Raw genomic sequence first — 21,100 nt, 5'->3', positions numbered from 1 at the left:
GTTGACAACATAAAATCGTGGCTACGCCCAGGGGCGCACACAACAATCAGGAAGACTTTCCGTTTCTATGAAAACGAAACCTAAGAAGCAGAAGTTTCTGGGCCGCCTCCCTTCTCGGTTAAGAGCTCCTCTGGAAGAGGAAAGAGCTTCGTGGGAAGACAAGCATGGCTCAGGTGACCTCAGCATCCCTCTCCGAGAGCCAGGTGAGACCCTGGACTTGTCCTGGGAGCACTCGGCTGAGTTTCAGGGAACAAGGAAACTCTCGGGGGCATTTCCAGCCAAGGCATCCTTCGGAAGCTCTTTCCAGATTTGCTCCACTTCCGTGCCGTGACAAGCGATCAGTTTTCAGGGGGTCCAGCTTTTAGGGGGTCCTCAGTGCACCCTCTCCTCCTTTTCAAGCTACTGCAGCCCAGACGGAGCTGTTCCTCCCTCTCCGTTCCCTTGCCTTCTTTTCCAAGGTGGGAAAAGGGAGCGGGGGGGGGGGCGAGGAGGAGGGGGGGAAAGCTGCAGGACCAAGAGACGCTCAAGGATTTTAGTGCGCACAGGCAAGGGGGTGGGCAGCAGGCAGTGGCGTAGCGTGGGTTGTCAGCACCCGGGGCAAGGCAAGTAATTTGCGCCCCCTAACCCATGGATTTGCGCCCCCTAACCCATGGATTTGCGCCCCCTAACCCATGGATTTGCGCCCCCTAACCCATGGATTTGCGCCCCCTAACCCTAACCCCCAGATGTTGCGCCCGGTGCGGCTGGCCCCCCCTGGACCCCCCACGCTACGCCACTGGCAGCAGGAGACCCCAATGCCCCCTGGCCCTGGCGCTGGTCCTGTAAGTGATAAGCTCTAACATAGGAACTTGGGTGGGTGTTAAAAGTAGAGGAGGGGAGGGTGAAAGCGAAGGAGGTGGGCAAAAAAAGATATACAGAATTAACGGCAGGGCAGGGGGGAGAAACTCGGTTCAGTAAGGAAACCCAGCCAGATGGACGGGGTATAAATAATAGGTTGTAAATAATAGGTTGTTGTTGTTGTTGTTTACAGCTGAATCTACCCAGTTAATGTTTTCTGGACAATATTAAAACCAAAACAAAGCTATCCTCTAAAATTTTCAGTTGTCAAAATTTTGCAATGTTTACAGAAATGCATATTTTACCAGTGAAAATGCATTATGCTGGGAGGAATTGCTTGCAAAAATGTGTGCATTAGTCAAGACTGCATCTAAAGATGTGTTTATTCTGAGAAAACTGCATTAAAGTGCTGGTGAATTTTCATGACAATTTTTTAAAAAACAACAACCCACAAATTCCTGCAAAATGTGGAGAACTAGATTTAAGATGGGGGGGAAATGAGAAACTGAGGGAAATGAAATTGGCTTCCATCTGTAATACAGGGCTTGGTGGGAGTGAAGAGGGGCCAGAGTGCCTAAGAGGCTCTGAACAGATTTGATATCACCAGAGTGGAACCAGCAAATACTCTGTCTTACCCAGGAAAGGGATTTGCCCCCATCTAAAAGTGTTTTGGGAAAAGGCATTTTTCATGTCCGCTGTTAGAGGCAGTAAGACTTTGCATACCAGTCACAGGGGGGGTGGGCAATATCCTACTTGTGGGTTTCGCAAAGGCATCTGGTCTTCCACCCTGAGAAGAGGATGCTGAGCTAGATGAACCATGGGCCAAATCCAGATTCTTACCTTCTTGTGTGTCCTTGCAAGAATACCTTCATCTAGGTTTGGTCCTTTTCTTAACTCAGCAGGAAGCTGAACGGTAACAGGAAATGAGTAATTATTAACTCATTCTGCCTTCTTGCAATTGTGTTAGGCAATGCTAAGTACATAGTTTCCATTATAAATAATAATTCATGCCCTGCCTCAATCCGAAACTGTAAAAAGGAGAGCTCAGGGGGCATATAAGGTGTTGGGACAGCATCTTATCTTATGCCCAGCCATGTGCCTTAGTGCTCTGATACAACTGCTGGCTTGTGTACCTTGTAACCTGATCTGTGCTTGAGCCAGTTGTGCATTTGGCAACCATGGCAGCTGAGAGGCCAAGTGCCAGAAGAGGCTCCCCTTCTCCAAAGTAGTAGGTAGCCATGTCCTCTGGCTCAAGAAGATGCAAACCCTTGGAACACCTGAGCTCCAAGAGCTGGGACCAGAGCAGCAGCCCCCTAAACCCCTGGGCTGCTTCAACAAAAGACGGTTCTGGGCCAGGAGATTCAGCTGCAAAGTGGGGCTTGTGGGATCTCTGATAGACAATGTAGATTCACCTTTGCTTTCCAAAATGTGCAGTTACGGAAAAAATGTCATACAGAAATGTGTAAGCTGGGAGGAATTTGCAACAAAATGCTGATGATTCCCCCACCCCCCATTTTCCTATCCCTACTTGAAGCTTAATGGACATCTTCCAAACTATTGCCCCTTATCCTTGTTTTTCCACAACAGGAGATGGGTGAATTACAGTTCCTCTTGTGTGAGAGTTGCCACGGGGAAGTTCAGAGCCCCAAACTCCTGCCATGCCTTCACAACCTGTGCAGCCAGTGTCTCGAAGAAAACCAGCCCAGTGGTCACTGTGCCATATGCAGATCCCCGTACTCTCCCCCTGAACTGAAGCGCAACATGCTCTTTGCAAACCTTCAGTCCCAGCTGAGCATCTTCCAGAAGATCAGCCAAGGCCAAGATTTGGCCTGCAGCTGTAGCTCTGAGAGAGAGGCGGTGTTCTGGTGTTCCGAATGTGACTGGCACTTTTGCGACGGCGTGTGTTTCACAAACCACGAGAGAGTCAAGAAGAACAGCCTCCATGAAGTCAAAACACTGAAGAATCTCCAGGGCATGTCGAGCGCAAAGTTCCTTGCAGAGACCAGAAAGCAAAGTGTCATGAACTGTCCCAAAAAAACCCACAATAACGATGCTGCAAGGTAGGTGGTCCGTTAGCGCTTCATTCTCAGTCTGAGATCCAGGACTGTCTTAAGCATATCCTGCGCCGTGGTGCCAAGATCCCTTCGACCCCCCATTTCCAGGGATGTTGACCTTTACCCAAGCCTCTGCGGGGATCACTCTCCTCCCGCGAAGACTTGGGAAGGAAGCTGCACGCCCACCAGTTTGACGGGGCACAGCTGGCGGGCGTGCAGGGAAAGGGGAGGCCGCCGGCAAAGCCGCGCATCTCCCCCACTCGCTGGGGCGCCCCTTAAAGGCCGGCGCCCTGGCACGATGCACCACTAAGCCCAATAGGAAGGACGGCTCTGCTGAGATCTCATTTTGAGTGCCAGGGTTGAGCCCACTGTCCCATCCTCTGCCTGAATGCTTGTGGGTTTCCTACCATGTGTGTCTGGTTGGCCACTGTGAGAATAGGATGCTGGACTAGATGGGCCATTGGCCTGATCCAGTGGGCTGCCTCCAACGGAATCCAACTTCCTGGATTCAGATGGGTCTAAGGATGAGGTTTCCTTTTTGACTGTCTGGTCTAATTTTATTTTATATACAAATACAGCAGCTTAGAAACATCAGGTTACATGTATTTATTTAGAGCATTTGTGCCCTGTGGTTGAGCCAGAAATACTCCCAGAACAGATTACATACAATCAAAATGAGCCAGTACCGCAGGTCTATGTGAGTGTCCGGGTTCAGTAAACATTCTTTCCCTCTCTGCATGTTTTATGATCAACTCAGTGCATCAATATTGGCAATTGTGACAACTTATCTTTTTAAAAAGGACACAGGTGGCACTATGGGTTAAACCACAGAGCCTAGGACTTGCCGATCAGAAGGTTGGCGGTTCAAATCCCTGCAACGGGGTGAGCTCCTGTTGTTTGGTCCCTGCTCCTGCCAACCTAGCAGTTCGAAATCACGTCAAAGTGCAAGTAGATAAATAGGTGCCGCTCCGGCGGAAAGGTAAACGGTGTTTCCGTGCGCTGCTCTGGTTTGCCAGAAGTGGCTTAGTCATGCTGGCCACATGACCCGGAAGCTGTACGCTGGCTCCCTCAGCCAATAAAGCGAGATGAGCGCCGCAACCCCAGAGTCAGTCACGACTGGACCTATTGGTCAGGGGTCCCTTTACCTTTAGCTTTATCTTTTTAAAAAGAACTAATTTTTGGTGTTACTAGAATTTAAAATAATCATAATGAAAAAACTATTAATAATAATAATAACTATGAGCAGCGGTCCCAATAACAAAGCCAATGGTGTTTGATTTACAGAGTCTATTGCAATGAGTGTAAGCGGCCCATGTGCGTGGTTTGCGTTACGCTGGACAGCAAACACCAGAGCCAGCACTGCGAAATAACAGACGAAATCAAGCGCATGCAAAATGAGCTGGAGAGCATGCAAAGAGAGCTCAAGAAAAGCAACCACAGCGAAACCTACCGCAGCCTCCAGGAGCTGGTGGCAAGCATGGAGAAGACGAGGAACGAGACAAGGGAGCTGATCCAGCAACAGATTGCCAAGATGGTGAAGGTGCTGCAAGAAAAGGAGGCCAAGTTCCTAGCAGAAGTGGAGGACCAGCACCAGCAACAAGTCAAGGATGTAGAGCGGATGCTCAAGGACGTGGAAGGCCTGGTCAAGAGGATGGCATCCAGCGAGCAGCTGGTGGAGAAGATGCAGCTCTACGCCTCTGACCAGGTGGTCTTGGAGATGCAACCCTACATCAAAAGTTCACTGGAGAAGCTCAGAGATAACCAGCCACCAGTTGTCAATTTCCAGATCCAAGCGAGGGACTTTGCAGACGTCAAGACCCAGCTCCAGGCTCTGTATGAAAGAGTGACAATGGCCAGAGGTGAGAGTCTTGAAGAGCAATGACTGGCTGGTGTGACTGGGTAGGAGAGGAAGTGAACCCAGTGGCAGACCTCCTGCTCTGTGTGTGGAAAGGCCTAGTCCCAGTGGTGGCACTGGTTCTTTGCCAGAGCAAAGAAATAATCAGAGCCACCTTGTTGGTGTTTCCTCTTACACACCCGCCAGTCAGAAGCTCTCAACATACTGACTGTGGTAGCTCATGTGCAGAGAGATTTCAGCTTTCAGAGTATCTAGATTGAATACTTTCTGCAGCTCATCTCCAGGTAGGCAGAACAAAAAGATCTGTGCAGCTGCTGCCCACTTTTTGTGTGACAGATTTGCACAGATTGTAAGAGGTCATACTTTTTGTATGTGGCCATCACCGTGACAAACTTTTGAGTAAAGGAGAGTTGTTTAGCTGGTAGGCTTCAGGGTGGAAGTCTAGAGACCCCATCAACAGAATGAGCAGGAGGGGCTCCCAGAACCACAGGTGAAGGAATGCTCATGACCCATCTCAAAAAGTGCCGCTCATAAGACCATTAAGTCCAGAGTCCGTAGGATTTATGATTATATAGAACAATAAGGATGATTGACAGGCAAAAGTTAAAAAGGTCTTTTCATTAATGCTTTATGGTGCAAGGATGGTCAATTTTATAGAATAGTAAAGTTTCAAAGTGAAATACATTCCTTAACGTTTTGTGTAGGAAGATGGAAAACTAACAGAGATATGCCAGTGATGGCTGCAGAATTGAAATACTTGGTGATTCTGTCTCTGAATAGGAACAGACCAGTTTGCTCCATTTTCTAATTAATAATGCCTCACTCTTTTTTAGAAGCTGTCCCAGGTGGACCGGAAACTGCACCCAACCAGGTGAGAGCTGCTTTTGCATACATTGGGACTGGGGAACAAGTGCGCCTCCAGACGCTACTGGACTCCAGTTCCCATCAGTCCCAGGCGGCATGGCCAATGGCTAAGGGTGATGGGAGTTGTGGCCCTACAAATTCTGGAGGGCTGAAGGTTCCCCCGTCTCTGGTGTTCATCTTGAACTGCCGTCTCCATATTGACAAACTCCAGCTGCATATATGAGGGATCTTTTCAGAGATGCCACTCAGGAGAGAAAAGAGAGAGTTTAAGGGAGAAGCTGACAGTTTAACCATTGGATAGCGAATGGGGTTAGATAGGCAGGGCAACTTGCTTTCGAATCCTTGAGTGGAAGTGAAATCCTATCAGGAGCTGAGTGGCTTGGAAAATATGGTCATAGAATTAGAATTCTAGAGTTGGAAGAGCCCCTGAGGGTCATTGTCATGACTGAGTTGCATAGGATCTAAAATGCAGCAATCTGATTGGTCCTAGAATAATAGGATCCAAAATGAAGCAGTCTGATTGGTCCTAGAATAATAGGATCCAAAATGCAGCAGTCTGATTGGTCCTAGAACAATAGGATTCAGAATGCAGCAGTCTGATTGGCCCTAGAACAATAGGATTCAGAATGCAGCAGTCTGATTGGTTCACAGGAGCCACCCAATCCAGCTCTAGGTGGAAGTGAATCTGCAACCTGATTGGCCTACAGGTGAATCCCGGAATTAGCCAATCACGTGGGGCCCATTGTGTAAACAATGTATATAAAGCAGACATCCTGGGGGAACTTCCATTCCTCCTCACCACTATGAGCTGAATAAAGAGCATGAAATCCACTCTCGACTCCGAGTATTTTCAGTCATCTAGTCAAAGGCAGCTCACAGATAAAACAGAAACAGCTAAAAACTGGGGAGGGGAACATCCTTAAAAACATTTAAGCATGTGTGTGCTTGTGTGTCTATTAAGATATACAGATCTTTGCAATAAAAACGCCCCAACACCAGTCCTTTCCTTAAAAACAGGCAGTTCCCAAAAGCCTGTTGGGAACAAGAAAGTCTTTGCCTGCCATCAAATTGGGCTGCTTAAAATCCTCTCTAAACAGTGTGTGTCTTGAACTAAGTTTTTGTGCCTCACTGTGGAAACCTTCACAGAGTGTTCAGAACACAATTAGATACACACGTTGGAAGTAACTCCTCACATTTTGGACCTCTGGGGAGGGAGGGAGTGGAGCCTTCACTTTGCTACTGTTTTATTATAAACACTACCACAAATAGTTAACTCCAGAGTATTCATGTGATAATAGAGGGAGTTTTCTCTATTAAAACACTCATAAAACTGTTTGCATTACCCATCTGCAGAGAGGGTGTGAAAAACAGCCTCCCCGCCATCGCCTTAATGCGGTGGCCAGAAAGACAGATGCCAGCGACCCAGATGGCTCCAGCAGCAGCAGCAGCAATGCAAGCACCAGTAATCTGGTAAGTCAGAAAGCACAATTCCCCTCCCTCTGTTCCCCTCCCACTGTCCTGCATTCTCTGGTTGTGACGAATGTGGGAAGGGGGCTTCCTTCTAGGTGTGTGTGTGTGTGTGTGTGTGTGAGAGAGAGAGAGAGAGAGAGATATTGGAACAGTAAAAATGTGGGGTAATGCTAGGGTTGCCATACGTCTGGAATTTCCTGGTAAAGGTAAAGGTAAAGGTACCCCTGACTGTTAGGTCCAGGCGCAGATGACTCTGGGGTTATGCGCTCATCTTACGCTATAGGCTGAGGGAGCCGGTGTTTGTCCGCAGACAGCTTCCAGATCATGTGGCCAGCATGACTAAGCCGCTTCTGGCGAACCAGAGCAGCGCATGGAAACGCCGTTTACCTTCCCGCCACAGCGGTACCTATTTATCTACTTGCACTTGACGTGCTTTCGAACTGTTAAGTGGGCCAGGAGCTGGGACTGAACAATGGGAGCTCACGGGGATTCGAACCGCCGACCTTCTGATCAGCAAGCCCTAGGCTCTGTGGTTTAGACCACAGCGCCACCCACGTCCCTGGACATACGCATAATACTGCAGTTGGAAGCAGTTTCGGGGTGGAAATTGCAAAAATGCCAGTCGGATGGCAACCCATGTCGGCAGTGTTGGTTTGGGCAACTTTCTTTAAATTAGCTTTAAAGCTCAACAGCTTCAGGCAACCCCCCCCCCTTGCCCCCCCAAAAGTTCAATAACTTTTGCGTCTGGATTTTATGGCAACACTATGTGATGTGGAAGAATCAGAGGGCTCATCTATACTTCCCCTACTTCCAATACTTCTCAACCATATTCTGTACTGATTTATTATCCTGTGTCCAATACCTGATTTTGTTAAAATCAGTTAAGATTTTTATTAAAGTTTTGTTGTGATACAGTAAGGTATAGAAAATGAATGTAAATAAAAAACAGAAACAGCTACCCAAAGTAAAAATAGAATACAGAGCCCTCTCTTAAAAGTAGTTCTCTCACCCTGGGAAACCGGCACTTCCCAGTTTCTCATCCAGCGTCCTCCATCAACTATTTTCCATGACATGCAGTCCCTGGACACTAATAAAGATCCCAGACATAGGACTCGAAAGATATAAGAACAGAAAATGAAGAAGAGAAGGGGGGGGTAAAAAGAAAGAAGCAGGAAAAAGAAAGGAAGGGGGGAGAAAAGAAAAAGAAACAAATAAAAATAAAACAGACTTCCGATTTTCCATCTGCCAGTTACATAAAAAAAGTTATTTAATATATGCACTCCATGATAGCATCCATCTTCTCCACTTTCTGTTAAACAATATTTCTTTTAAATTCAAATGTCTCAGAATCATTCATTTCTTTTCCCCACAAAAATGCAAAGAGCCCAAAGTAGTAGTATTAGTAGTAGTAGTAAATGCAACCGTGTTCAAAGATTAAAACCTCTCAGCTGAAAGATCATGGGGGAACGTGGTTCACTTTTTATCAGGGGACAGGTCCCCTTGACAATTCTGACAAAGATGGCCTGCATTGTCTTTAGAGTGGCATTTTTAATGAGAAATATTTGTGGGCCTAAGTTGAATTCTTCAGAAGAGCAAATTTTTATTAGATGGAATGCCTAACTTTAACGATTATTTTAACTGCGTAATATTTTTGTATGTGTGGTTTTTGGGGTTTTTTTTGTATCTCACTTTGTAGTGGCTTTCGCGGCACTAATTAATTAATTAGTGGCCATATCATCCTGTTCCGTGCTCTTGTCTCCTAGGGCCACCTCCCGAAGTCGCCAGCAAAGAGGAACTGTGCCTTCCTGGAAAGGGCTGTACAGACCCCTACAAAAGTGGTGAAAATGGAACATGATGATGATGGTACCAGATTCAGGCAGCTGCCTAGCAACAGGAGGCTGGAACAAACTTGGACCAGTTCTCAATCTCCAGGATGCTCCCCTTCCACAGGGAGCAGGGACAAGGCAGGAGAAGGCATGGACAGCTCAAAGTGTCCCCCCAGGTCTGACCCAGAGCTGTCTGATCCAGGTACAGACAGAAGCTGCTGTTTTACTCAGGGATTCTTAAGACCAAGTCACACATTTTTGATATCTTTTTTGAGAGGGGCAGGATACTAATGGCTTCTCATCGTGAGAAGTGAGCTTCTCATTGTGAAATCGACAGCCTAAAGAAGGCTGAATTGTTTAATCCAGGTGAAATATACTCAGAGTCGCAAAGTGATTTCATGCTCTTTATTCAGCTCATAGTGGTGAGGAGGAATGAATGAAAGTCCCCTCAAAGTATCTGCTTTATATACATTATTTACACAATGGGCTGCACATGATTGGCTAATTCCGGAATTCTACTGTAAGCCAATCAGGTTGTGGATTCACTTCAATCTGGAGCATGACTGGGTGGTTCCTGCCAACCAATCATACTGCTGCATTGTTCTAGGACCAATCAGACTGCTGCATTCTGAATCCTATTGTTCTAGGACCAATCAGACTGCTGCCTTTTGGATCCTATTGTTCTAGGACCAATCAGACTGCTGCAGTTTGGATCCTATTTGACTCAGTACATAACACCAGGTATTTTTATTTATCTGTGGCATTCATATCCCACCTTTTTCGCCAAGGAGCTCCCCACCTCCCCATTCTTAGGCTGAAGGGCAGGGACTGGCCTCAAGTTACCCAGTGAGCTTCATGGCTGAGTAGGGACTTGAACCCTGGTTTCTCCCCGGTCATTGTCTGACCAACCACTACACCACGCTAGCTCTCAAATAGTAACATCGGTACGTCGTCAGCAGGATTTGAACCCGTGGGGCGAGATCCCAGTGAATTTCTAATCCATCGCCTGAACCACTTGGCCACCAAGTGTGAGTAACCTGGTGCCCTGCAGATGTCGCTGAACTACAACTCCCACCCACATCCCTGACCATGGCCACTCTGGCAGAGGCTGGGGGGAGTTGAAATCTAACAGCCTCTGGAGGGGTGCGGTCTCCCTAAACCTGCTTTAATCAGTCAGGTCACGTAGTGGAGTGAAACCTTCTCTAGTGATTAAAAAGCACCCACAATCAATCAGGTTTTCAAAAATACAGTGGTACCTCAGGTTACATAAGCTTCAGGTTACATACGCTTCAGGTTACAGACTCCGCTAACCCAGAAATAGAACTTTGCTTCAGGATGAGAACAGAAATTGCGAGGCGACAGCAGGAGGCCCCATTAGCTAAAGTGGTACCTCAGGATAAGAACAGTTTCAGGTTAAGAACCCGAGGTACCACTGTATATATTTTTAATACAGATACATACACAAATCTTGGAAGAAGCGTTACCTGGTTGAAAGAAAGGCAGGAAAGCCTCTTTTAAACTGGAGCTGGCTGTGAGAGTCCAAAAATAATAATGTGTTTGCTTGTGTGTACAGTGGTACCTCAGGTTAAGAACTTAATTTGTTCTGGAGGTCCGTTCTTAACCTGAAACTGTTCTTGACCTGAAGCACCACTTTAGCTAATGAGGCCTCCCGCTGCCACCGTGCCGCCGCTATGAGATTTCTGTTCTCATCCTGAAGCAAAGTTCTTAACCCGAGGTATTATTTCTGAGTTAGCGGAGTCTGTAACCTGAAGCGTCTGTAACCTGAGGTACCATTGTATATTGTAACTTAACATTAGAAAGTGCTTTCCGATACTAAGAGCAACTTGGCAGTGGGAAAGGCCAGCGCAGAAAGCTAGCCTTCATTGGATGTCCGGCTTTTCTCTTGCAGGTGATGCTCCTGTGAGCATTTCCTCGGGAGACGAAATCACCGACGATGAATCTGTGGTGAGTGCAGAGACCCAGGTGCTGCCACCCTGTCGCATGGTGCCCTCCTCACTGCCCCCTGGACAACGGAGTCCCTTGTGAAGGCCGTGGTCTCCCAGCACGTTGGTGGCCCTTTTCAACTATACAGAATAATAAAAGAGCAATCCTTTTCTTGCACCTGATTGTGACATAGGCGCAGCGAAGCAAACCTTCGATGTTCGTAGAATTGCAGAGTTGGAAGGGACCCTGAGGGTCATCTAGTCCAACCCCCTGCAGTGCAGGAATCTCAGCTAAAGTGTCCAAGACAGATGGCCAGCCAACCTCTGCTTAAAAACCTCCTGAGGGAAATTGTTCCACTGTCAAACAGCTCTCACGGTCAGAAAGTTCTTCCTGATGTTTAACCAGAATATCCCTTCTTGTAACTTGAAGCCATGGGTTTGAGTCAGTGCCAGATTTACGTATAAGCTAAACAAGCTATAGCTTAGGGCCCCCCTCCAAAAAATATACTTCTTCTTAATTGTATTTCACTATTAATATACTTCTTAATTGTATTTCAGTTCAACAATTACTTGGATAAAATACATATTTTGTTATGTGCAAATGGCTTTAGATACCTATTAGGTCCATAAATTTCCATATAGCGTATATTCAACAGACACACAAAAAAGCAACAATTTGTTGTTGACAAAGGACAGCTGGACATATCTCCTTACAGTCTCATCTTTTCCAGGCTAAACATACAGTGGTGCCTCGCAAGACGAAATTAATCCGTTCCGTGAGGCTCTTCATATAGCGGTTTTTTCGTCTTGTGAAGCAAGCCCATTGACAGTTTAGCGGATTAGCGCTATTAGTGGTTTAGCGGCTTTTAGCGATCAGCTGTTAAGCGGCTTATCAGCGGATCAGCTGATAAGCAGCTTAGCGGTTTAGGAAAAGGGGGGGGGGAGGAAGAAAAACCCGCAGGAACTCGCAAGACATTTTCGTCTTGCGAAGCAAGCCCATAGGGAAATTCTTTTTGCGAAGCGCCTCCAAAACGGAAAACCTTTTTGTCTAGCGGGTTTTCCGTCTTGCGAGGCGTTCGTCTTGCGGGGCACCACTGTACCCCGCTCCTTCAACCACTCCTCATAAGGCTTGGTTTATAGACCCTCAATCATCTTGGAGGCCCTCCTCTGCACACCTTCCAGCTTGTCGACATCCTTCTTAAATTGTGGTGCCCAGAATTGGACACAGTATTCCTGGTGGGGTCGGACCAAGGCAGACTAGAGTGGAACTGTTCCTTGCCTTGATCTGGCCACTAGCCTACAATAGCATTCACCATTTTTGCTGCTTCATCATCACACTGTTCATTCATGCGAAGCTCGTGGTCTCCTAAGACCCCGGACCCTTTTCACATGTACTGCTAGTAAGCCAGGTGTCCCCCCATCATATATTTGTGTATCTGGTTCCTCCTGCCGAAGTGCAGAACATTTGTACCCATTGAAATTCATTTTGTAAGTTTAAGTCCAGGTCTCCAGTCTGTGAAGGCCCTTTTGAATCCAGAGTCTGTCTTCTGCGGCATTGGCTATCCTTCCCAGTTTGCTGTCACCTGCAACTTTGATGAGCACCCCCTCAATTCCTTCAAGTCATTTATAAAGATGTTTAACAACAACAGGCCCAGGACAGAACCCTGCGGCACCCTTTGTCACTTTTCCCCAGAATGATGAGGAATCATCTTGTCGGTCCACTTTGTAAATCAGCCCAAAGGTGATGTTTGAGTACAAAAATCTTACTCGTGACATTTCCCCTGCAATTCCTAGGGGTTTGGACCAGATGACCTTTGGCGGCAGGGCCAGATTTATGTATAAGCTAAACAAGCTATAGCTTAGGGCCCCACTCTCTTGGGGGCCCCCCAAAATGTACTTCTTAATTGTATTTCACTGTTAATATACTTCTTAATTGTATTTCAGTTCAACAATTGCTTTGATAAAATACATATTTTGTTCTGTGCAAATGGCTTTAGATACCTATTAGGTCCATAAATTACCATACAGCATATATTCAACACACACAAAAACAGCGACAATTTGTTGTTGACAAAGGACAGCTGGACATATAAAGGACCCCGTTACCTTCAGTAGCTTAGGGCCTCATCAAACCTAAATCCGGCCCTGCTTGGGGGTATCCTCCTTCTCGACAGTTCTGTTATTCTGCGAATAAAATCTTGTTAGTCTTTTAAGTTGTCACAGTGCTCTTTTTTCTGGGACATGGAACCCTCCAACCCCAAGGCAGCAGTGCAGTGGTTGTGGCTGGGGGAGGGAGGTGAGTCAGTGGCCCATAATCTCTGAAGTGTCCCCCCCCCCACTTGTCTGTCTTCTCGCCAGGAATCTAGCTTGCTACTGGACATCAGGAACAGATCACAGAATAGCCAGGAAGAACGCCTGAGGCAGGAGTTTCAGTTGGGGCAAGGGACCATGGTGTTCTTCGACCTGAAGCTTCTACGTAAGGGGCTGAGAGCCACTTTTGAAATCAGATACTGCAGAATTATCTCTTGGGAAGAAGGGGTGGGGGAGAAATTCAGTTCAGTTTGCATTTGAAGGCAAATCTACTTGATTTGCACTTTCCAAAACAACGCATAAACCAAAACCCAGCCATCCTGCAAAGTCTGTGCTACTGCACAGTGCAGTTATCCAGCCAGGTCACATGCACAAAATTGCATATCCCAGGGTAAAGTGTGCATAAAAACACACATATATTGCTAAAAAGGATATATAATACAGTGGTGCCCCGCAAGACGAATGCCTCGCAAGACGAATAACTCGCTAGATGAAAGAGTTTTCTGTTTTTGAGGTGCTTCACAAGACGAATTTCCCTACGGGCTTGCTTCGCAAGATGAAAACGTCTTGCGAGTTCTTGCGAGTTTTTTCCCTCCCCCCCCCTTTTTCTAAGCCGCTAAGCCACTAATAGCTGCTAAGCCGCTAATAGTGCTAATCCGCTAAGCCGCTAATAGCCGTGCTTTGCAAGACGAAAAAACCGCAAGACGAAGAGACTCGTGGAACGAATTAATTTCGTCTTGCAAGGCACCACTGTAATAATAATTTATTATTTGTACCCCGCCCATCTGGCTGGGTCTCCCCAGCCACTCTGGGCGGCTTCCAACAAAGATTAAAAATACATTAAAATGTCACACATTAAAAACTTCCCTAAACAGAGCTGCCTTCAGATGTCTTCTAAATGTCAGGTTTATCTCTTTGACATCTGATGGGAGGGCGTTCCACAGGGCGGGCACCACCACCGAGAAAGCTCTCTGCCTGGTTCCCTGGAACCTCACTTCTTGCAGCAAGGGAACTGCCAGAAGGCCCTTGGCACTGGACCTCAGTGTCCGGGCTGGACGATGGGGGTGGAGACGCTTCTTCAGGTATACAGGACCGGAGCCGCTTAGGGCTTTAAAGGTCAGCACCAACACTTTGAATTGTGCTCGGAAACGTACAGGGAGCCAATGTAGGTCTTTCAGGACCGGTATTATGTGGTCTCGGTGGCTGCTCCCAGTCACCAGTCTAGCTGCTGCATTCTGGATTAGTTGTAGTTTCCGGGTCACCTTCAAAGGTAGAGTGCATTGCAGTAGACCAAGCAGGAGATAACTAAACCATGCACTATTCTGGCAAGACAGTCTGTGGGCAGGTAGGGTCTCAGCCTGCGTACCAGGTGGAGCTGGTAGACAGCTGCCCTGGACACAGAATTGACCTGTGCCTCCATGGACAGCTGTGAGTCCATAATGACTCCCAGGCTGTGCCCCTGGTCCTTCAGGGGCACAGTTACCTCATTCAGGACCAGGGAGTCCCGCCCCCTGTCCCCCAAGAACAGTACTTCTGTCTTGTCAGGATCCACCCTCAATCCATTAGCTGCCATCCATCCTCCAACAGTCTCCAGGCACTCACACAGGACCTTCACTGCCTTCACTGGTTCTGATTTAAAAGAGAGGTAGAGCTGGGTATCATCTGCATATTGATGGACACCCAGCCCAAACCCCCTGATGATCTCTCCTAGTGGCTCCATGTAGATGTTAAAAAGCATGGGGGAGAGGACAGAACCCTGAGGCACCCCACAAGTGAGGGCCCAGGGGTCTGAACACTCATCCCCCACCACCACTTTTTGGACACGGCCTAGGAGGAAGGAGTAGAACTGCTGTATAGCAGTGCCCCCAGCTCCTCTAGACTGTCCAGAAGGATATTATGATCAATTGTATCAATAGCCGCTACAAGAAAGTCTTATATTAGGGAAAACTGGTTTGCAAAAATGTGCAGATTGGGCAAAACGGTACACAAAAATGTGTAGATGAGGAGAGATTTGAACTAAAATGTTGGTGGCTTTTCATGAGGAGTTTCTCTTTTTAAAAAAACTACAAACTGATGTGGAATTGTGGAGAACCAAACCTAAGACTGGAAAAAGAGAAACCGAGAGAAACCAAAACTGGCATATGTTCCCATCCCTACCTGGGAGTGAAGGGAGAGGCTGGCGTATCAGAGGGGCATCGGGAAAGGGGCTGCTCACCTGCTGCCCTCCTTCCAGCAGGGAAGATGCTACCAACTTTTTCTTCTTCCAACATACATTCCAATGAGAGCACAAGCTGGTATCAGATCAGATCAGCCTTCTGTTTTCCAGTGGTGCCTAGCCAGGGGCCACAGGGAAATCCACAAGTACATGATGATGCCACAAACCCACCTTGACCTGGAGGCTCAGTCAAGGGCAAGTAGAATCCTGACAAGACTTGGGTCCTGTGCAAATGGCCTGTTCTGGCTGGTGGGTGTGTTTTTCACGCATGTACCCTTGAAAGGCTGGGGGTGTTCCCACATTGTTCCTTGAGGTGACATGTGCCTCAAGGAACAAAGAGCCCCTTTTCCCAACTTTGTGGAAAGGGATAGCCTGGCCACCTTGTGGTTAGATTACTATGATGTTCTTTACATAGGACTGCACTTGAAGATAGTTTGGTGACTGCAGCTAGTGCTAAAGTCTTTTCGTAAGGCCCTTTGAGGTTTCCTCCAATCAAGCTGTGTGTAAATTTTACAAAATAGATAAATAATAATATAATAATAATTTATTATGTATACCCCGCCCATCTGGCTGGGTTTCCCCAGCCACTCTGGGCGGCTTCCAACTGAATATTAAAAACAATACAGCATCAGACATTAAAAACTTCCCTAAACAGGGAATCCTGTTGTCTTCAGTTGTCTTTTAAAAGCAAAATAGTTGTTTATTGCCTTGACATCTGCTGGGAGGGCGTTCCACAGGGCAGGTGCCACTACTGAGAAGGCCCTCTGCCTGGTTCCCTGTAACCTCACTTCTTGCAGCGAGGGAACCACCAGAAGGCCCTCAGCGCTTGACCTCAGTGTCCAGGCTGGACGATGGGGGTGGAGACGCCCCTTCAGGTATACAGGGCTGAGGCCGTTTAGGGCTTTAAAGGTCAGCACCAACACTTTGAATTGTGCTCGGAAACGTACTGGGAGCCAATGAAGATCTTTCAGGACCGGTGTTATATGGTCTCAGCGGCTGCTCCCAGTCACCAGTTTAGCTGCCGCATTCTGGATTAGTTGTAGTTTCCGGGTCACCTTCAAAGGTAGCCCCATGTAGAGCGCATTGCAGTCTCAGTCACCAATCTACTGTAGCTGCCACATTCTGGATTAATAAAGAGGTATAAGGGCGCTTTAAATGCATGGTGGTAATCTGAGCTTAGCTATGATCTTTCTGGCTACAAAGTGTGCTGATGGTCACTAACTCAGGTGGTTTCTAAGGGGGGAGCAGCAAGGGTATTGCAAGGCACTTAAAAGATGCAGGAGCACAGATTCATGACACCCGCTGGTTGGCCTCTGAGCAAATTGGATAACGACAGTGAGTATGTTTGTAGGGAAGCGGAAGGAGATCAGGTGCTCACACCGACACCCTGGCGTTGCCTTCTAAAAATACCCTTAAAGCAGGGGGGGAGGGGGTCAGTCCATCAATGGCATATGGCTACCTAGAACGTAAGAGCCTGCTGCGTCAAGCCAGTGTCCCATCCAGTCCAGCATTCTGTTCTCACAGTGGCCAACTAGATGCCTGTGGGAAAACTGCAAGCAGAATTTGAGCCCAAGAGCAACTCTCCCCTCCTGCTCTTTCCAGCAACTGGGATTCAGAAACATCACCGCTTCCAACACTAGAGACAGAGCAGAGGCTTCCTAAAGGTAAAGGGACCCCTGACTATTAGGTCCAGTCATGGCCGACTCTGGGGTTGTGGCGCTCATCTCGCTTTATTGGCCGAGGGAGCCGGCGTACAGCTTCCGGGTCATGTGGCCAGCATGACTAAGCCGCTTCTGGCAAACCAGAGCAGCGCATGGAAACGCCGTTTACCTTCCCATTGGAGTGGTACCTATTTATCTACTTGCACTTTGATGTGCTTTCGAACTGCTAGGTTGGCAGGAGCTGGAACCGAGCAACGGGAGCTCACCCCATTGCGGGGATTCGAACTACCGACCTTCTGATCAGCAAGTCCTAGGCTCTGTGGTTTAACCCACAGCACCAGAGGCATCCTGGCTAGTAGCCATTGGCAGCCCCCTCCCCCTCCGTGCATTTGTCCAGTTCTCTTTAAAAGACACTGAAATGGGTGACCATCCCTGCCTCCTGAGGAAGCAAGTGCCACAGTTTGAATCTGTGCTGTACTGAAAGGATGTTCTCTTTCTATACCAGTATAGTAAAACATTGGTTCTTTTCTGTGTGGCATTCTGGGAGATTTTGAGAGATTCTGGGAATCACTATTGCCCTCCCTTTTTGCCTTTCTGGAAACACTCAAGCTTCACCTTTTTAATCCTATAGCTATCTTTCTAATCCCCCTTTGCACATGCCAAAGATGTACCATGCACAACATTCCTTTTCTTAGTTCACCTAAAGTTTACCCTGATATATTCTTCTTCAACATATAATTGATTATGTGCTCTTATGTTATGATCAGAACATTAGTGATTGCTTTAGACATATTATAATCAATCTTAGTTATAAGTGGATTAAGAGCTTTCATACCTGTCTAAGCTCTACCTTGTTTAACAGTCTTTGAACTAGTAAAGATTAATGTTTATATGTAATCCTGCCTTGTACCCGCCTTATGCAAATGTTAACCAATCAGCAATGAGTTTCTTTGTCTTTATGTTAACTAATCAGCCACCAGCACACTGGTGGCAATATTTGTAATACTCAATAAAAGAGAGGTTCTGGAGGCTGGCCAGAAGAAACGTCTCTCAGATGATCATCAAACTCCTTGTCTGTCCTGATTCTCCATTCCTACACTGTACGAAGGAAGACTTCGTTTCTCTGTCCTGAATCTTTCGGCATTCCGCTTCAAAGAGAAAAACAACTACTAGACTTGTAAAGGACATCTGAAGGCAGCCCTGTTTAGAGAAGCTTTTAATGTTTAATAGGTTATTGTATTTTAGTGTTCTGTTGGAAGCCGCCCAGAGTGGCTGGGGAAACCCAGCCAGATGGGCAGGGTATAAATAATAAATTATCATCATCATCATCATCATCATCATCATCATCATCATCCATGAATTCATGTTATGAGAGAGGGGGAAAGACTTTTCTCTATTGACTTTCTCATGCCATAGATGGAGGCGGTTTGCCACTGAACCCCAACTCAGCCATGAAGCTTTCTGGATGACTTTGGGCCAGTCCCTGCCTCAGCCCAGCCTACCTCACAGGGTTGTTGTGTGGGATTAAATGAGGCGGGGGGAGAACCATGAAGAAAAAAAGGTGGGGTATAAATGCAATAAATAAATGATAATAAATAAATCAGCAACCCATTTGGCCTGGCTTCTTGCCTGAAATAACCTGATGGCTCTTGAGTAATATTTATTTACAGTGGTACCTCGGGTTACAGATGCTTACAGACTCTGCTAACCCAGAAATAGTACCTCGGGTTAAGAACTTTGCTTCCAGGATGAGAACAGAAATCGCATGGCGGCAGTACGGTGGCAGCGGGAGGCCCCATTAGCCAAAGTGGTACCTCAGGTTAAGAACAGTTTCAGGTTAAGAACGGACCTCCGGAACGAATTAAGTTCTTAACCCGAGGTACCACTGTATTTTTGATGCGCATGCCTCTGTGGTCAATCTGGACTAACCTCCTCTCACTGCTCTTTCAGCGGGTGACATCCTGCACCTGGTTGCCCTAGCAGAAGAAGCATACTGCTGCTCTGTCATGATCCGGCCGCTGTTGCCTTCCTCTGGCGGAGACGCAAGAAGCAAATTCTCCGAGACTGGGCTGGAGGGGTTCTTCGACTACATCTGCTCCCTCTCCCTGCCCATTTTGGTGGGGTATGACATCTGGTCTGTGGACCATCTCCCAGCCCTGGTTGGCGCCCTGCAAGCTATCAACAAGGAGGAAAGATTTGAAGCCTCCATCTTTGGTTTCATCGATGCCTTGCCCCTCATTAAGGAGAAGGTCCCAGAGTTGCCTAGCTACACGCTGAAAAGCCTGGACAACACATATCGCTGGGGCGACCTGAACGACACGCGGGCCGACGACTGCGCCAAGGCCCTGAAGGATTTGTGTACTGTCTTGGAGGTGAACCCTGTGATGGAGCGAAGGACAGTCATTGCCTACTCCAACATACGGTCCTACGCCTCCCTGCAACCCCTCCTGTCGCAGAAGCTCCTCTCTGAGCCCTCTGCAAAAACCTTGGCGCTGCACAATGTCTGCCTTTCCATGCTCCAGCACATCTACCAAGAAGACCCAGAAAGGGGGCTGAGCAAGTTGTGCAGGTTCCTGAATCGCCACCGAAAGGACACGGAGGAGAAAATCCAAAAGCTGAGCAAGATTCGCTTCTACTTCCAACAACTGCAATTCGGCTTCTTGGCATCTGCTGCCGGCAGCAACCTCCTAGAATCTCAGAACTGGAAGGGACCCAAGAGTCATCTGGTCTAGGCCACTGCAATGCAGGAACCGCAGCTGAAGAATCCCTGACCATCCGACCTCTGCTTAAAAACCTCCAAGGAAAGAGAGTCCATCACCTCTCATGGGAGTCTGTTCCACTGCTGAACAGCTCTTACCATTTTTGCGAATGTTTAGTCGGAATCTCCTTTCTTGTGACTTGAAGCCATTGCCTCAAGTCCGACTCTCCAGAACAGCAGATTCTACAATTCTATGCTTCTACCATGTTAATGAAATAAGTACTAATTTTTTTTTTTACTAAAGCACATCTTTATTTTGCAATTAAGCAATTAAGATCCACAAGTAAACCATGCTTTTTTCTTCAAGTTTGTACCTAGACAACTATTTGTCAATCAAAATGCAATCAGGGAACCATAACAGAAATACTCATACTGGCCCAAGCATAAAGATAAGGGAGGAAAATTAACTCAGTCATCCTGTAACATCGTTCCATGCAGCTGCATGAGTTGATAAGGTTCAGCCATTATCACCAACCTCTGGGCCATAGCTTTTCCCTTTTCTTGCGAGGAATCCTATTCAGAATAAGGGAATTTACCTTTAAAAAAAGGAAAACGTTGACAGCTATGCTCTGGGGTTGACTCATCTCAGCACTGGAGTTTAATTTGCAAGTCCAGCTGAAACCTTTTGAGTAGAGCTACCTTTGTCCTCTAGTCTAGGACAAGGACGGAGCCCCTGTGGCTACCCAGATGTAGCTGAACTAAAACTCCCACCATCCCTGACCACTGGCTACTCTGGGCAGGGTTCATGGGAGTTGAGAGTCCAACAACATCAGGTCCCCAAACTTTCCTACCCCATCCTAGAAAATGGCCCACAGGGCAACCCTTTACGTCTACTCGGAAGTAAGCTCATTGAGTTTAATGAGACTTACTCTCAGGTAAGTGTGTGCAGGATTGGAGCCTAAATGTTGTATCTCAACACCTGAAGAGCACAACCAGATCGTTTGCCCATTGCTTTGTGATTCCTGATTCCTGGCAGGCAGTAATAGCTGTGGGCTGTCCATGAGAGAATTTCAGGAGGTGCTGATTTCCTTTGCCTTGCATGAGACAAGTTGCCCTTCTAAAATCCCCTGAAAATGGAGGGGCTCTACTGCACTGCAGGGGGTTGGACTAGCTAACCCCTTTGGGTGCCTTCCAACCCTACAGTTCAGTAATTCTACAATGCAACAGATCACCCTAATGCAGATATAGCAGCCAACCCAATTTAATATCGCAGCTCCAGACTACGTCAGTTCAAAAGCAGTTTCAGAATGGTTTCAGTTTCAGAACCCTTTTAAATGTGTGTGGCAGGTGGAGCTATTAGTTTCATA

At 47.2% G+C, this 21,100-nt stretch overlaps 1 protein-coding gene and 1 long non-coding RNA gene across 4 annotated transcripts in view; one reads left to right on the top strand and one right to left on the bottom strand.

The window, feature by feature from the left end:
• On the top strand, positions 1-20,099 carry LOC307224594 (protein PML-like). 3 transcript variants are annotated; one of them, XM_079991539.1, is made up of 9 exons: positions 1-203; positions 2,425-2,897; positions 4,176-4,750; positions 5,583-5,617; positions 6,964-7,080; positions 8,844-9,108; positions 10,816-10,871; positions 13,208-13,325; positions 18,986-20,099. In XM_079991539.1, exons 1-9 carry the CDS (start codon positions 165-167, stop codon positions 19,765-19,767), a joined length of 2,460 nt encoding a protein of 819 aa, XP_079847665.1. In that variant the 5' UTR covers positions 1-164; the 3' UTR covers positions 19,768-20,099. The 3 variants fall into 3 exon arrangements, with proteins under 3 accessions (XP_079847665.1, XP_079847666.1, XP_079847664.1); XM_079991538.1 differs by having other exon boundaries at positions 2-203; positions 5,580-5,617; XM_079991540.1 differs by lacking the exon at positions 6,964-7,080 and having other exon boundaries at positions 5,580-5,617.
• Positions 20,017-21,100, bottom strand: part of LOC307224701 — a 45,608-nt gene continuing 44,524 nt past the window's right edge. The window contains exon 2 of the long non-coding RNA XR_013842701.1: positions 20,017-20,428. This is a non-coding gene — a long non-coding RNA (uncharacterized lncRNA). The remainder of the gene's footprint in view (positions 20,429-21,100) is intronic.

The sequence above is a fragment of the Podarcis cretensis genome, assembly GCF_951804945.1.
Source record: "Podarcis cretensis genome assembly, chromosome: 9".
In the NCBI taxonomy this organism is placed as follows: domain Eukaryota; kingdom Metazoa; phylum Chordata; class Lepidosauria; order Squamata; family Lacertidae; genus Podarcis; species Podarcis cretensis.
This window is presented reverse-complemented; position numbering and strand designations above follow the sequence as displayed.

Bases quoted from the DNA above. Each gene is read 5' to 3' on its own strand.
- LOC307224594 (XM_079991538.1), top strand. From the start codon at position 165: ATGGCTCAGGTGACCTCAGCATCCCTCTCCGAGAGCCAG. The intron at 204-2,424 runs GTGAGACCCTGG...TTTCCACAACAG, and splicing joins CATCCCTCTCCGAGAGCCAG to GAGATGGGTGAATTACAGTT. The intron at 9,109-10,815 runs GTACAGACAGAA...TTTCTCTTGCAG, and splicing joins CCCAGAGCTGTCTGATCCAG to GTGATGCTCCTGTGAGCATT.